The sequence below is a fragment of the Ovis canadensis genome, chromosome X (genome assembly GCF_042477335.2).
Source record: "Ovis canadensis isolate MfBH-ARS-UI-01 breed Bighorn chromosome X, ARS-UI_OviCan_v2, whole genome shotgun sequence".
In the NCBI taxonomy this organism is placed as follows: domain Eukaryota; kingdom Metazoa; phylum Chordata; class Mammalia; order Artiodactyla; family Bovidae; genus Ovis; species Ovis canadensis.
In genome coordinates, this window is record NC_091727.1 from 140,674,943 (window position 1) to 140,690,910 (window position 15,968).

The following is a 15,968-nucleotide window of genomic DNA, read 5'->3' on the forward strand; positions in this document are numbered from 1 at the left end:
ATTATATTCTTTAATCTGTACACCATTTCCCAGTCATTTCTTGGAGCTTTGGGAGCAAACACATACAAGTGTATTGAAATGTTCTGAATCAGCAATTCTGCACATTTTGATCAATAAGGAGGAGGTGGTAGTGAGTAAAGAGAAGAAAGAGGAATGCTGTACTATCCTATTCATTGATACTTGGAAAGTACCTCGGTTAATCATTTGTTGCTGCTGCTGCTGCTAAGTCGCTTCAGTCGTGTTCGACTCTGTGCGACTCCATAGATGGCAGCCCACCAGGCTCTCCCGTCCCTGGGATTCTCCAGGCAAGAACACTGGAGTGGGTTGCCATTTCCTTCTCCAATGCGTGAAAGTGAAAAGTGAAAGGGGAGTCGCTCAGTCACGTCCAACTCTTAGCGACCCCATGGACTGCAGCCTACCAGGCTCCTCCATCCATGAAGAGTACTAGAGTGGGGTGCCATTGCCTTAACTATAGATTAAAAAAAAAAATCCTAGTTAAGGTACCACTTATGAACCAGAGCTAGGAAGTCAGCCAGGAGACTAGGGCTAAGGAAGGTTGAGGTGTGGTAAAAATGAAGTGAAAGGGAAGTCACACATTCTGGAAGGTGAAGGTCAAGGAGCAGTTTCAAAATCTCATTTTGTTCTGCAGAAAGCTAAAGATGGAGCTGGAGACTTTTACAGTCAGCTTGAAAGTTGACACATCCATGCCTGCAGTGGAAATTTTAGGATCTGAAACAAAATTACCTTTAGTGTTCTACAAAGTCTCCATAAGTTTTAGGGACTATCATCTGGTGGTATCATAACCTCATAACCTTTGTGGCTTCCACCATTGAGTTTGCTGATCCGTCTATTTGTGGATCCATTGGTGGGGGGCGGGGGCGGGGGGCAGGGGGCGGGGTGGGGAGATAAAGGGGGATAGGTGGGTCCAAGATCGGGGTGGGGGAGGGGAGTAGCCAAGCTCTGGCACTAACTCATACAGAGGACGGCTATCAACACCACTGCCAGTGTCCAAAGAATTGGAGATGACTCAGACTTACTTGGTGTGGCAACAACCACGTAATAACCCTGCCACTTCTAGAGACTTATCCTATGGAAATAATAAAGAGTGTGCTCCAAAATATAACTTTTAATGTTCTTCTCAATATTGTTTATGATAGAGAAAAGCCAAATGCCCAACAATAAGAGAATAGTTACCTAGGTATGCTACATACACCCGTGTGAGGGAATGTGTATGCAAACATAAAATTAATAAGTTAGAAGATTTTTTAACGACCATAAATTGAACTTTAAAAAGATTACATAAAAGTACAATATATAAAAGTAGCATTTTATAGTGTAAATGAACTTATTTACAAAACAGAAACAGATTCACTGACATAGAAAATACACTTACGATTACCAAATGCTGATAGTGGAGGGGTTGGGGGAGAAGAAGGGGAGGGAGACAAATTAGGAGTTTGGGATTAATATATACACACTCAGGAAAGCCTGTCTCCGCATGTACCCAAAAGGGTCGTAAGTGCTGCGACCAAGCTCCGGTGCTCTCCTGTATTTCCGACCCTCCTCTACCCAGAGGCTTTTGCGGTAGGGAGGACTCCTCCGAGGCTCCCATGCTCGAGGGTGTGGTCTGTAGGAACCTGGCGGCATTGAGTTTGCTGTGACCCTGAGTGGCCATGAAGTGGAAGAATCTCACATAAAAACCTGGGTGCTTCCAACTTTCCTTCTCAGATCAATTCACCCCTTTCTTGCTACCTGCCCGCAGACACCTTAGACTCGGCAAACCCTACACCAACTTCATTTGTGGATCTTTTCACCTCCATCTATAATCCTTCCGTTCAGCACCTACTCTCCATGCTTGCGACTTCCTGGGTGGCTCAGACGGTAAAAGCATCTGCCTACAATGCGGGAGACCCGGTCTTGATCCCTGGGTGGGGAAGATCCCCTGGAGAAGGAAATGGCAACCCACTCCAGTACTCTTGCCTGGAAAATCCCATGGACGGAGAAGCCCGTAGGCTACAATCCATGGGGTCGCAAAGAGTCGGACACGACTGAGCGACTTCACTTTCACTTTCTATTATATATAAAATAAACAGCAAGGATCTGCTATATAGCAAAGGAAATTATACTCAGCATCTTGTAATAACCTAGAATTAAAAAGCATCTGAAAAAGAATATTTATGTACATATAACTGAATCACTTTGCTGTACACGTGAATCTAACATAACATTGTAAATTAACTAGACTTCAATTTTTAAAAAGGAAAAAAGAATAAAGTTACTCCTTTGCCTTTTCAAAAAAAAAAAAACATTTTCCCCCACACCGTCCCATTATCCTACGTTATTCTTGCTAATAACCATGACATACTTTGTATTTACTTGTTTATTTTTATTGCTAAGTCACTTTAGTTGTGTCCAACTCTTTGTGACTCTATGGACCATAGCTCCCCAGGCTCCTCTGTCCTTGGGATTTCCCAGGCAAGAATACTAGAGTGAGTGGCCATGCCCTCCTCCAGGGGATCTTCGCAACCCAGGGGTCAAACCCACATCTCTTATGTCACATGCAGTGGTAGGTGGATTCTCTACCACTAGCGCCACCTGGGAAATTCTTTTCCCTCATTAGAATATCAGCACTATGACTGTTGCGATTTTGTTTTGTTCACTATTGAATCCTCCGTTCCTAATACAATGCCTGGCATACAGCTGGTGCTTAATAAGTATCTGTTGAATGAATGGCTGAATAGTTCTAATATATGTTATAGGTCAGCACAAGGTATAGAAGCACAGAGGAATGGCTCAAACACACTCTGGATGATGATCAGGGAAGACTTCCTGGAGGAGGCAATCCTTGAATCTCTGTTAAAGTGTGGTAAAGAGAAAGACTTCTTAAGATACAACTTATGGCCTAGATGCTTGTTGCTGTGACCCCTTCCTTAGTTGGACTTCCTCAGAACCATCTGCCTGTGGATACTGCAATGAATCGTCTGCTTCTTCTGAAAGGACCAACCTCATAATTGAATTGTTTTCCCATTTTGTTCTTAATTAATTTCTCCTTTTTCTCCACCAAAGTCTTGGCTTGGTTTTCCTCTAAGCCTATCCTTATTATGATTTGCCCTCTTTTAGTTTACTTCACACTACTTATAAGTAATATGATATTATATAGGAAGCTCAGAATCTTTAGATATTATAATATGTTGAAATATTTCACTATGACACAGGAGTAAAACTAGACACAATTAGTAATGCTACTCTCCTTTCCCATATCAGGTGTCTTAGTAACTGAACAGTAATATCAATGACAGTAATGACAAGATCACCCTGTATACTTGCACAGCATTTTAACTATATATGTTCAAGGCCCTTGTGTATATCACTGTAACCTCACAAAACCTCGAAGAGGTACACAAGAAAAGGATAATTATCATCATTTTATTGATGAGAAAACCAGGTAAAACACAGATTGTGACTCTTCTGTTTTCTCAAAACATCTTAAACCTTGGTCCTATGAATTAAAGACCTTAGACATACTAGAAATTAGGTAAAAAAATTTTGAAGTGGCAACATGTTTCTAAAAGAAAAAAAAAACTACACACATGATATTGATGCTTTACAAAAGGGAGAGGCAGGAAGACATAAGGAATGTGTGTCAAAATACGAAATATGATCTTTTTGGTCATTATTTTCTGCTCTGATGGAGAACCTTGCGTAGATTTCATTTACTTTACAAATTACATAAAAATGGATTGAGTTCATATAGTTTCAAGTAATTTGAATGCAGAAAATGTTGTAATAAACTAAACCTGTCCAATTAAAGGATTACTTTTAAATGTGACAAAATATTTGAGTGACTCCAAAACAGAGAATATAAGAGCGTTAAGAAATGAAAACAAAATTCCATTTCAAAGAGCTCATTGCTTATCATATTGGACAACAAAGAAAACAAAATGAAAATGTTTAATTCTAGTTATCAGATTAAGATAAAGTAAGATCTATGGTAATAGAATGGATTTCCCCATGAATTAAAATATAAAAATTTAATATTAGTTTTAAATATTGCATCTCAAGAATTAAACTCTGTTCATAAACTAATCAATGTATGGCCCTATCTTCATTAAAGAGCTATATTTATAAATGTTGCATCATACTGAACACATTATTATTCAATATAAGTGTCACAAAATGAAACATTTAGAATGTGAGTTAAGTGCATTTACATTCCAAGTATTACAACAGCAATATTAAAATTGCAGGATCAAGTTAAAATATTGTTATCAGTATTAAAATTAGTCATAGCCCACTTAATTATTTAAAAGATTTATAATATCATCAAAGGTAATTAGGTAGGTGGGAAAATCAATTATATAGGGCCCATGTAAACTTCTAAAACAAAAAGAGCAGTTGGTATAGATCCAGTATAAATTTACCTGGTTCTTAACCAAGACAAAAACACCAAGGTAATTCTTGTCAAGGTTTATGTAAAATAAAATTACATGGTGTCAGCTATATTGTAGTAATGTTGACATAACAAAGAAAGTTTCATCTTTTGAAATAAAGACAAAATATTTAAAAGCATGTAACATTTTATGTGCGGCCACTTTCCAAAGTACGATATGAGAATTATAAGACTGAAAAGCTGATGGAAGAGATTCTGCAAGTGGATCGTCCCTATTTCCACACTCTGCATGCAGCAAAGCAACAATTTCTGCTTTTTGTTGATATACTTTGCATTTGAGAGAAAATATTGTACTAGAGCAACAGTAATTATATGTGACAAAATTATAGACCCTCTGATTTGAAGGAGACCTCACCTAGCATTAGGCTACCCACTCCAGTATTGCTGGGCTTCCCTTGTGGCTCAACTCGCCTGCAATGCAGGAGACCTGGGTTCGATCCCTGGGTTGGGAAGATCCCCTGGAGAAGGGAAACGCTACCCACTCCAGTATTCTGGCCTGGGGAATTCCATGGACTATAGAGTCTATGGGGTCACAAAGAGTAGGACATGACTGAGCGACTTTTACTTCACTTCACTTCACCTAGAATTTGATTGAACCCTTTAGTATTCTGAGGCAGAGCAAGAGCTCTGTGTGACTTTCCCAAAGCCACAGGGCAGAGCTGGAACTAGAGTCTAAATTTTTCTCTCTCTTGTTCCAAAACTCATTCCTCTGGAGCACAGTGCTTTACATTTGAGACAAAAGTGCAATTTTACAAAGTAGTGCAGATATTTAAAAGTGAAGTTCAACATACATGTGACAATTCTCACAATACCAAACACATAAATGCACCCCTTACACTGATGGGCAAGATTTTAAAAATCTATACTTCAGAAGACCATTGCATCAATTCACCTTTATTCTCCCAAATCAAGAAAGCAAACTGTTTCCTTATTTTGGTCTGGACGATCTGATGGAAAACAGAACAGATATTCAACGTAACCCTTTTGATTTCAGTCAATGGAATTCTTTATCAGCTTTAAAAAAGCAATTATTTTAACCCTTTTAAAGGTCAATATTTGGAACAATTCACCTGCATCCAAACTTATACTGAAGGTGGCCAAAATGATTGGAACTACTGTGTTTTGATTTACTTTAGTTGAAATACAAAATCATGACTAAGACTTGATCTCGTTCTGTGTCTGGAACTTCCTTCATATTCCTCTGAAGTTTACCTATTCCCAAATTCATAAACATGTTTTCGTTTTTACAGTCTCCTGCATTTCTCTTGAAAAGTATTTTTATTTATTTGACATATCCTCAAGTACTGGATCTTCAAAATTCACTAAAATAACACCTAGTCGATAGTCATACTTCATGTACTCCTCCTCCAACACATGAAATATTCTCAAGAGTAGAAAAGAACAACAATAACAAAGTCAATTAAGATACAGGTATTTGTAGATAGCTAGATATCCTCACAAGTGAAGGAACTCACGTATATGTTCGTTTTAAAGTTCTTTAATAATAGAATAGTCTAACATGTTGATTCAGCTTTCCTTTATATACTACAATGAGAAAGCAGAGCAGGGAGAGACTATGCCCAAGAACATTAAAGAAAATTACTCAGAAGTTGCTGTTATGGGTTGAATTAGGTCTCCCTCCCCCAAAATTCATGTGTTAAAGGCTTCAGCCTCAAGACCTCAGAACATGATCTTATTTGGAAGTAGGGTAATTATAATCGGAATTAGTTAAGATGAGGTCACATTAGCGTGGGCCCTAATCCAGTATGATCAGTGTCCTTACTGAAGAGGGAAATTTGCTCAGAGACAGAGACACGCAAAGGGAAGACGATGTGAAGACGCACAGGAGAAAGCAGTCATTGAGCAGCCAAAAGAGGCCTGCCACAGCCTCATCACAGATGGTTTTCATACAAACGTGTGATCTTTTTATGATTTACCTCACTTACTCTTTCTACCTGTCATTTCCTAGAGTACTTTGCAGAATCCTAAACTATTTTAACTCCAAAACGGTTAGTTATATATCAGTACAAAATCAGAGGCTCACCAATCCGAAAGCTGGGAATGAAATAGGTATCCGTCTGCGACGGCATTATAGTGATTTGGGGCCAGACCCGGCGGTAAGGCAGTGACAGAAGATGTGTGCCACTGTCGCTTTGCATGGAAAAGCAGGAAGGTGCAGGAAGAGGCAGTAATGCCTTAAGAGGAGCATAACAGAAAGGGAAAGGATAATAAAGCTGAACCTACAGAAATCGCTTCTAATTTGCTTTTCATTATATCTAAAAACCCTAGAGTGCCATCTGACCTTTCTACCAGGAGAAGCAGTAAATAATTTGTATGAATATTTGTATTTCATGCGTGTTTTGTACCCCAAATATGGAACTCAGCCTATTTGAGAATGAGCACTCCTAACTGCAACATCAGTGAATTCAGAATCAACTGGACTATCAACTCCTTTGGACAGAATCTATTTGTTTCAAAGTCATGTTATTTGCCCTTGTAAGAAGCAAGATAAACAGAGCAGTTTCAAAGAAAGTTGTGAGATAGTTGGGCTTTAACAATTTGACTTTGACAAGTTCGAGAAGTAAAAACGGGCGGTGGGGGTGGGGGCAGGGATGTTTATCCTATTTTAAAAAACAGAATCAATAACTAATTTATTCAACAAGCACTTATTGAATACCTTCCATGTGTCATTTGGTGATGGGCTACATACTAGACGTGCTAAAAATGAGAAGCAGGCAGGATACATTCCAATCCACGAGAGGAAGAAGGTGATTCCATGACAGAATAGCAGGTGAGATTTGGGTCAAATGTAGCCTTTAAGCATCTCTCTTATTCTACCAGGTAGGTGACTATTAATACTTACATAAACACCAGCCCTACCCGACACAGGAGGAAAGAGAAGCCCTGAAATACAGTCCTAATTTTCCTCCTATTCCTAGATAATGAAGACAATGAAAACATAATTTTAATTGAAAAGTTGATGGGAATGAGTAAATGCTTGCAGGCTTCTAAAAGTTTCTGCAGGTCTTGGCCTCTCCATATTCTTATGATAAAGCTCACAGGGGTCACTTCCTTAGTATATCCCCCAATGAGGAGCCATTAGCTTTTACTGTACTTTTTTAAAATAGACTCTGTCTTTTAGAGCACTTTTAGGTTCACAGCAACATTGAGGAGAAAGTATGGGGAGTTCCCATAAACACACTAACCCCACACATGCATAGCCTTGCCTACTATCACATCCTCCACCAGGGTGGTATATTTATTACAAATGAGGGACCTACATCAACACGTCATGATCACCCAAAGACCATTATTTATGTTAGCCTCACTCTTGGTGCCGTACACCTCCTAGTGTCAGTCACTCAATCGTGTCCAACTCTTTGTGACCCCATGGACTGTAGCGCGCCAGGCTCCTCTGTCCATTGGGTTTTCCAGGCAAGAATACTGGAGTGGGTGGCCATTCCCTTCCTCAGGGGATCTTCCTGACTCAGGGATCGAACTTGAGTCTCGTGCATTGCAGGCAGATTCTTTACCATCTGAGTCACCAGGGAAGCTATATTCAGGGAAGCTATACCAGGGAGACTACAATAGGGAAGTACGTTTTATGGGTTTTGACAAGTGCATAATAACATGGATCCCCCATTATAGTTCAAGCAGAATAGTTTCACTGCCCTAAACACTTCTCTGCTCTGCCGATTCATCCCTGCCTCCACCCTAACACCTGGCAACCACTGATCTTTTTACCATCTACATAGTTTTGCCTTTTCTAGAGTGTCACAGAGTTGGAATCAAACAGTATGTATTCTTTTTAGATTGGTTTCCTTTTTCTCAGTAATATCCCTGATAGCTTAAGTGGTAATGAACCCACCTGCAATGCAAATGGTGACACCTACCAGAATTATACTAAAATTTACAAAAACTAAAAGTGTTGGCTAGGAATTGGAACAGCAGGAATTCTTATATACTGCTGATGGAAGTGAAAATTGGTACAGCCACTTTGGAAAATTGCTTCTCTATCTTGATTAAAGCTGAATATATGCTTAACTTATGACCCAGAAATTCCATACCAACATAAATACATACATAGATTCACCAGTAGCACGTACAAGAAATTTCACAGCAGCATCATATGAGAACCAGCAAGCAAATGTTTATCAACAGGAAAATGGATACATAAAGTATATTCAGTTAATTCAATGCTTCACAGCTGTGAAATCGAACAAACAATAACCACAGGCAGCAATGTGGAGGAAACTCACAAACACCATGTTGAGTGAAAGCTGTCAGCCACAAAAGACTACATACTCTTTGATTACAGTTATATAAAGTTCAAAAACACAAACCTAATCTATGATAACAAATAGTGATTAATTTTGAGTAGGAGGAGGATAATGAATGGGAAGGGGAATGTTCTATTTGACTTGGGGAATGGTTACACAGGGTTTTTTGTTTTTTTTTTTTTTTTTTTGGTGGAGGGGTGGGGGTTGTTTGTTTGACACACCACACATCTCATGGGATTTCAGTTCCCCGACCAGGGATTGAACTCTGGCCGTGGCATTGAAAGCCCAGAGTCCTAACCACTAGGCAACCAGGAAACTCCCACACAGATCTCTTCATGCTGTGAAAATTCATTGAGCTGTATGCTTGGATTTGTATACTTTTTAGAATGCATATTATTATGTTTCAGTATAAACATTTATTAAAGAATATAGAACCTCAGTTGGCCCTATTGAGATCTAGAAAAGCTATATGGTTATCTATGACAGGAAGCCTACATGTTTTTCCAACCTTCACTTATTGGGAATTAGTAGACTACACAATGGGTTAGTCTCACGAGCTAAGGATAGCATTTTTATCGATAAGGTGGGATTGGGACTTTGGTGTGTCTGATTCAAAAGCCTATGCTCACAGCCGCTATCCCCTACTACCTTCTATTTATATAGTCTCTTCCAGACCCATTTATGCTAAACATCTGTGGTTCTGTGTATTTTCTTTTCCCATTTTATGACACAGAGGGATAGCGAAATGCTAAGTGTATCCTCAATTATGTTTCACGACACCAAAATAAAGTTGAAGACATTTGTTTGCTCTAAACAAGGCCAAATGAATATCATACGTATGTATGTATTCTTTTTGGTGTGTTGTGGTCATAAGCCTTAGGAATATGTACGTGGTATGTCATTATATCTTTTGAATAATTTTTCACTTGTTTCAAAATGCATCTCATATTTTGCTTAGCATTTGACAACAGTCAGCACTGAGCAGACAATCTCACTGAATTTTCTGGGTTGGACATTTAAGGGTTTTGTTCCCCCTCTCAGGGTATATTGGGTGGCCAAAAAGTTCTTCCAGGTTTTCTGTTAAGATGTAATGGAGAAACCTCAGATGAATTTCTCTGTCAACCCAACACTAATTCCAAATCTCTCAGGGTCTGCAAGCAGGTTAATTTTTTCCAATGTGCATTGACTTGTATGGAGATAGTAAATTGTATCTGTCACTGTTCATCTGTTGTCCAGTGATAGCATTTGTTTAGTTCCCCAGGAGTGTGTTTTAATTCCCACCCCCGCCATCTTGACTAACTCTAATATTCATCCTTCTCTGGTTCTTAATAAATTAGTGAAACTGCAACCCCACCAGTCATTTATAGGACTGTAGCACCTAGCTACTAACCATTCATACACACTGAGATTCGGTCATTCATTTTTCCTCCTAGCTTTCCACCTCTTAAACATTTAATATTCCATAGCTGAAGTATATGCTCACCCTCTAGTTAAAAGCTTACTATGTAAGCACGGAAAGATGTGGGAATGGTACTGTTTTCATAGAAGTGCTTTCCTCCCGTGCTGCTGCTGCTGCTGCTGCTGCTGCTGCTGCTGCTGTTGCTGGTGCTGCTGCTGCTAAGTCACTTCAGTCGTGTCCGACTCTGTGCGACCCCATAGACGGCAGCCCACCAGGCTCCCCCGTCCCTGGGATTCTCCAGGCAAGAACACTGGAGGGGGTTGCCATGTCCTTCTCCAATGCATGAAAGTGAAAAGTCAAAGTGAAATCGCTAAGTCGTGTTGGAGCCCACCAGGCTCCTCCGTCCATGGGATTTTCCAGGTGAGAGTACTGGAGTGAGGTGCCATTGCCTTCTCCGTTCCACCTAGACGTTAACTCTTTAGATTTCCTATTGAATATCATAGATGATTCTTCTCTACTTTTGCATTAAAGATAGCTTGTCCAGTATTCTAGCTTTGTTCATGTATTCACTATTATTGCTTTAACTGGTTAAATGCAGTTGATATCGTTGAACACGTATATTCCTAAGACAATTTATGGTTTAAATGTTCAACTCATTTTTAATATAGCAATAGTTTCAAAAACATCAAAATTTAATATGCACCTCTTTATTTGTGATGTAATTATCGATTTTCTTCATTTAATGTTTTAGAGACTATACTACAGAACTCCTAAAAGGGCAAAAGCAAGTAAAGCATTAGTTCCAAAAATAAGGCTTGCAAAATCAATAATTAACATGACAAGGCTGTTAAATGTTTGACATCCTTAACAATGGAATGCGTAGAGCTAGCCCAGAAGACCATTAAGTAAATATGATCTATATTATGGACAAGAGTAGATCCTCATTCCCTTAGGTAGATGCAATAAACTAAGAAATCTTACTCTTTTAAAAAAATTACTGGAGTCTAGTGGATTCACAATGTTGTGTTAATTTCTGCTGCACAGCAAAGTGATTCCTTTATGGTTTGTCACAGGATATTAAATATAGTTCACTGTGCTATACATTAAGACCTTGTTGTCTATCAAATCTTTATTCTAGAGTTTAGGAACTAATTTTAGAGCAACTAACAACTCGCTAACAACTTTGAACTTGTTCAGAGTTAAAAACACTGACAGCCACATGTTCTCTCAGCACCTTTCAATAACCTGCCTGTTTCAACCCTTGGTAGCTTCAGATCAGATTATTAGCTTTTACCTTTCTGTTTTACTTTTAGCAAGGTAACTGGAAAGGTGACATGATAGCAAGGTATACAATTCAGGTGTATTAATATTCCTGCATTGACTCTAGGAGTCATAGTCCGACTTGTTTTTCTCATAGACATTTGGTTATAAATCCAAATGAATGTCTTTTAATCAGTCCTGGAAGAGAAATATCTCGTCACAACCTGTTAAAAGATATTTGTGAAAAATGTAATGAAATGTTTAAGGAAGAAGGAAGAGACATACAATACCAAGATTCTCATGAAAATGTATCTAGTCTATTGATGAACTCAAATTCCAAGTCTGAGTGTTGAAACAAAATTTCCATGGCATTTTAGCTAATCTGCAATGAAAGGAAGTCGCTCAGGACTGTCTGACTCTTGTGAACGCATGGACTGTAGAGTCCATGGATTCTCCAGGCCAGAATGCTGGAGTGGGTAGTCGTTCCCTTCTCCAGGGGATCTACAGTCCGTGGAATTCTGCAGGCCAGAGTCCTAAAGTGCCGGGAGCCAGTGTGAGGAATCCCGCCCGTGACAAGGTCATGAGGAAGGAAGCTGACATACGCAAGGCGTGCTCAGACTTCAGGGACCCCTCTGGAAATTCCTAAGCATGTACCCCAACAAAAATCTGCCGGCTTTTGTGCTCTGCTTTTCCACTCTTCTGACATTTTCTGGAAAAAGTCAATTCAGGGCTTTAGTCTTCTGCATTTGAAAGAGTGTTTCAATCCAAAAAACCCTCTGTGTGATTGTTTGAGGCCTCCTGACCGCAGGAGGCACAGGAAGCTTAAAACATCCTAGGAATGTAGGGGCTTCCGAGGAGTCAAAATCTTTAGAATAGGACTGATTAAAGGTTTCATTTGTTGAGTCAATGCTTGCTACCAAATTTTCACATCCTTTATTTGTAGATATAGTTGGTATAGAGAAAAACAAGTAGTAGACCTTGTATTAGCAACATTAGATCTTTGAGTTAAGTACCTTCTTTGTTATATCCCACTGCACCTTTGTTCTATAGAGATGTAACTTTAATGCTTTAAGGAGATGTAGATTAAAGAAAAACACTTCAGGGGAAACAAAATTAACATTCATTAAGGAAGAGAGCCAAAAAGTGTTAACAAGCCTCTTGGCCAGAAGATAATGTAAATCACCTGAGACCTTTTGTATACAAAATGATATACGGAAACAATCTGGGTTGCGAACGCTACATAATTTTGTTACCCATTGATCTCCGTGTTTTATCAAAAGTATAAAAGGCCTTCTGAACAATAAAGGATGGGGCCAGCTTCTTGGACCCGTTTCTCGAACTAGTCTCTGGCCTGGTTTCTTGGGACTCTGGCTCCCCCCATGTCTTTCTCTCTCTTTCTTCTTCTCTCCCTTTCCTTCTCTCTGCTCTTTACTTTAACTTCCGGCTGAATCTCCACCTGGGGCGCGGAGGCTCGCCAGGTCTACTTACTTGCCCTGGCTGTTAAGACCCGCACGAAAGGGAGCTTAAGGCGAGGCACCCTTAGATATTCAAGTGGGCGCCGGTGGCCCAACGTAGATGGTGCAAATTCCTTGTCTGGAATTTTATTGGCCTTCCGCATAAACCAAGCTATTCAGCCCTCTTCCTCCACTTAATCTTCTTACTACACTATAGTTTCTTAATCTAATCTTACATTAATAAATAAACAAGTCTTTCCACGCCGACGCCGTCCACCCTTCGAATTCCCTGGATCCACCGGGGCTGGACCCCAGCACTAGAGTGCATAGCCTTTCCATTCTCCAGGGGATCTTCCCAACCAGGGATCAAACTGAGATCTCCCACTTTGCAGCCTGATTCTTTACCAGCTGAGCCACAAAGGAAGCCCAAGAATAGAGAAGCGGGTATCCAATCCCTTCTCCCACACTTTGCGACCACATGGACGATACAGTCCATGGACGATACATTCCATGGACTTGTCCAGGCCAGAATACTGGAGTGGGTAGCCATTCCTTCTCCAGGCATCTTCCCAACCCAGATATCCAACCCAGATCTCCCACATTGCAAGCCAGTTCTTTACCAGCTGAGCCACAAGGGAAGCCCAAGAATACTGGAGTGGGTCGTCTGTCCCTTCTCCCAATCTGTGCGACCACATAGGCCAGAGTACAGGAGTGGGTAGCCTTTCCCTTCTCCAGAGATTCTTCCCAACCCCAGGATCGAACCCAAATCTCCCACACTTCAGACAGTTCTTTAGCTGCTGAGCCACAAGGGAAGCCCAAGAATACTGGAGTGGGTAGCCTATCCCTCTCCAGCGGATTTTTTCCCCACCCAGCAATCGAACCAGGCTCTCCTGCATTGCAGCCAGATTCTTCACCAGTGGAGCTCTCAGGAAAACCCCTTACATGAATAGCTTTTTTTGCTCTACACCAAAAACAAAATGCTCTCATTTCCAAATCCCTGAAAAACTCTTTGTGGTGACATCAAATAAATAAGAGTCGTTTTAGTTTCTTTTACAGAAAAGAAAGTCAAATTTATTTAATTAAAAACTAGAATTAAAAATTAGCAAATGCATAAACACACACTCAAAAATACACACAAGAGCACTATGTATTGACTCACAGAGGGGAAATGCAGTGGTCCAAGACCACTCAATATGGCTTGTCAGTTATAGGAGAAGAAATCCAAGCATGTGCGTGTGCGTGCACACACACACACACACACACACCCCAGATCAGGCACACAAAAAAGAACCCAGTATTTTTCAACAGTACATTCAATCTACCATAAACAAAACTTCAGAATTAGTTTTCAAAGGTTCCCATTTTAATTCCAAAGATGCCCATCTCGGGTATAAATATACCTATATTTTCTAGTGGTTTACTGTTGGCTTATTTTAAATCTATTAGTGTTATTACATGCAACTATTTCCTATATTTAACACCCTTTCATCTTCTGTAGCTTAATGTCTCTAGCTTCAACCTACCCAAAGTTTCTGGTTGGTAGGAAGACAGGTGCCTTATTCTCTGTGAAACTGAATGTATTGGTTTTAAACACTCGTCAGAAAATGTTTCATCACCATTTCAAGTCATGGAAATAGTTACATTGATGCTTAAATCGCCATTTTCTGCGAAAAGTTCCGCAACTCTGGGGTGGAAGACTAGGCAGTCACAGTTCAGAAACGCTGTTTCAATTCGCTCATGAATAGATAGAGGCGTGGCTTCCCACATCAATCGCCGCCTGGTACCATTTAGCTCAAGTCGATAAGTAAAATGTTCAGCTTGCTCGCGTGTTCCTATCAGCTGGACAGCGGCAAAGAATTTCCGGTAACCGGCATGGATTTCCAGTTTCTCCAAAATTAGTAAGAACTGAGACCCAAAACAGGACTGTACCATCACCCAGTCAAGGGTACCAGCCAGATTAACGTTGACTGCAAGGAAAACGACAACTTCTCCCTCTAGGGTTATAACGGAGTTGTTATAGTGCTGCATCACATGTGGTACAACGGCATCCATGGCGCCTTGCCACCCACAGGAAGCGCCAGGGCAAGGGCAACGACAGGGCCTAAACTCACAGTGTTCTTCGTGGTCTACTTTTTCCGTGGGGGGCATGGTTGCTCCGCATCCAGAAGAGGTGTATCTACACGGGAAGAGTACTAAATCGGCCACTCTCTCCATGGCCAAGTTGCGAACGGCTGTCAGCGGGCCCCGGCAAGTTGGACAGTGGGTGAGCCTTGAGCGACATTCACTACAAACGAGGTGGCCGCTCTGGCACTGTGTAATTGGAGGCAAGACATGGTTAAAGCACACCGGACACTCAAAGAGACTCGCCAAGTCACTGTTGGACACAGTGTTGTCAGTCATTTCTGTGGGGGAGAGCGCACCTCGACCTCAGTTCTGGTTCACACACGGTCCGTCGTCGCCGCCGCCAAGGCCCACCAGTGAGGGCCACGCCACCGCCACTGCCTCTGCCTCCTGTCGGACCGACGGGACAGTGGCTCGCCGCTGACTTTAGCGAGGGCGCCCACCAACGGTCAGAGGGCGCCCACCAACGGTCGTCGCGGCTCCCGACAGCCCGACGCCGGCGTGCGTTCGGCGCGTTCTCCAGCCTGCGTGCGCTCCCAAACTCGCGCGCGCTGGCGCCAAATACCTCACACTCTGGCGGCCACCGCGGGGAAGCGCGGCCCCGCGTGCCTGAGGCCCCAGGGGGCCAACAGGAATCTTTTGAAAGGAATAGGTCATGTTAGAATCTCAGCATTCCTTGCCCAGAGCTATTTTGCGTGTTGGGTCATAGAATTGGACATATTGCTAAGAAAATCACCAGTTACATCAGCATGTCTAATTCCGTGCAGGTCAATCATTCATTTCTGACTATGGCAGTTTCGTCAAACTTTTGGGGTGAGGGAATGCACGTGGGTGTCACTGACTGCTCCTGGCAGGCCTGAGGCGTTGACAAGAGCGAAGACCAGACTGAAGGGAAGAAGTGGCTGTGGTAGAAGATCACCAACAAATTCATAAGATGTCAGCCATAGTTTCAACCAACGGCCCAGAGAGCAGGGAGATGAGTCTGTTCGAACAGTGGATGAGTA

General features: G+C 41.2%; 1 protein-coding gene and 1 long non-coding RNA gene across 2 annotated transcripts in view; one reads left to right on the forward strand and one right to left on the reverse strand.

Annotated features, from left to right (window-relative positions):
* LOC138930617 (uncharacterized) overlaps positions 1-4,569 on the forward strand; it is a 103,314-nt gene extending 98,745 nt beyond the window's left edge. Inside the window, exon 4 of the long non-coding RNA XR_011446252.1 lies at positions 2,760-4,569. This is a non-coding gene — a long non-coding RNA (uncharacterized lncRNA). The remainder of the gene's footprint in view (positions 1-2,759) is intronic.
* Positions 4,570-14,463: 9,894 nt separating this feature from the next.
* Positions 14,464-15,243, reverse strand: LOC138930891 (E3 ubiquitin-protein ligase SIAH1-like). The gene has a single exon (XM_070291278.1). The coding sequence runs from the start codon at positions 15,241-15,243 to the stop codon at positions 14,464-14,466; it is 780 nt and encodes a 259-aa protein (XP_070147379.1).
* Between the last annotated feature and the right edge of the window lie 725 nt (positions 15,244-15,968).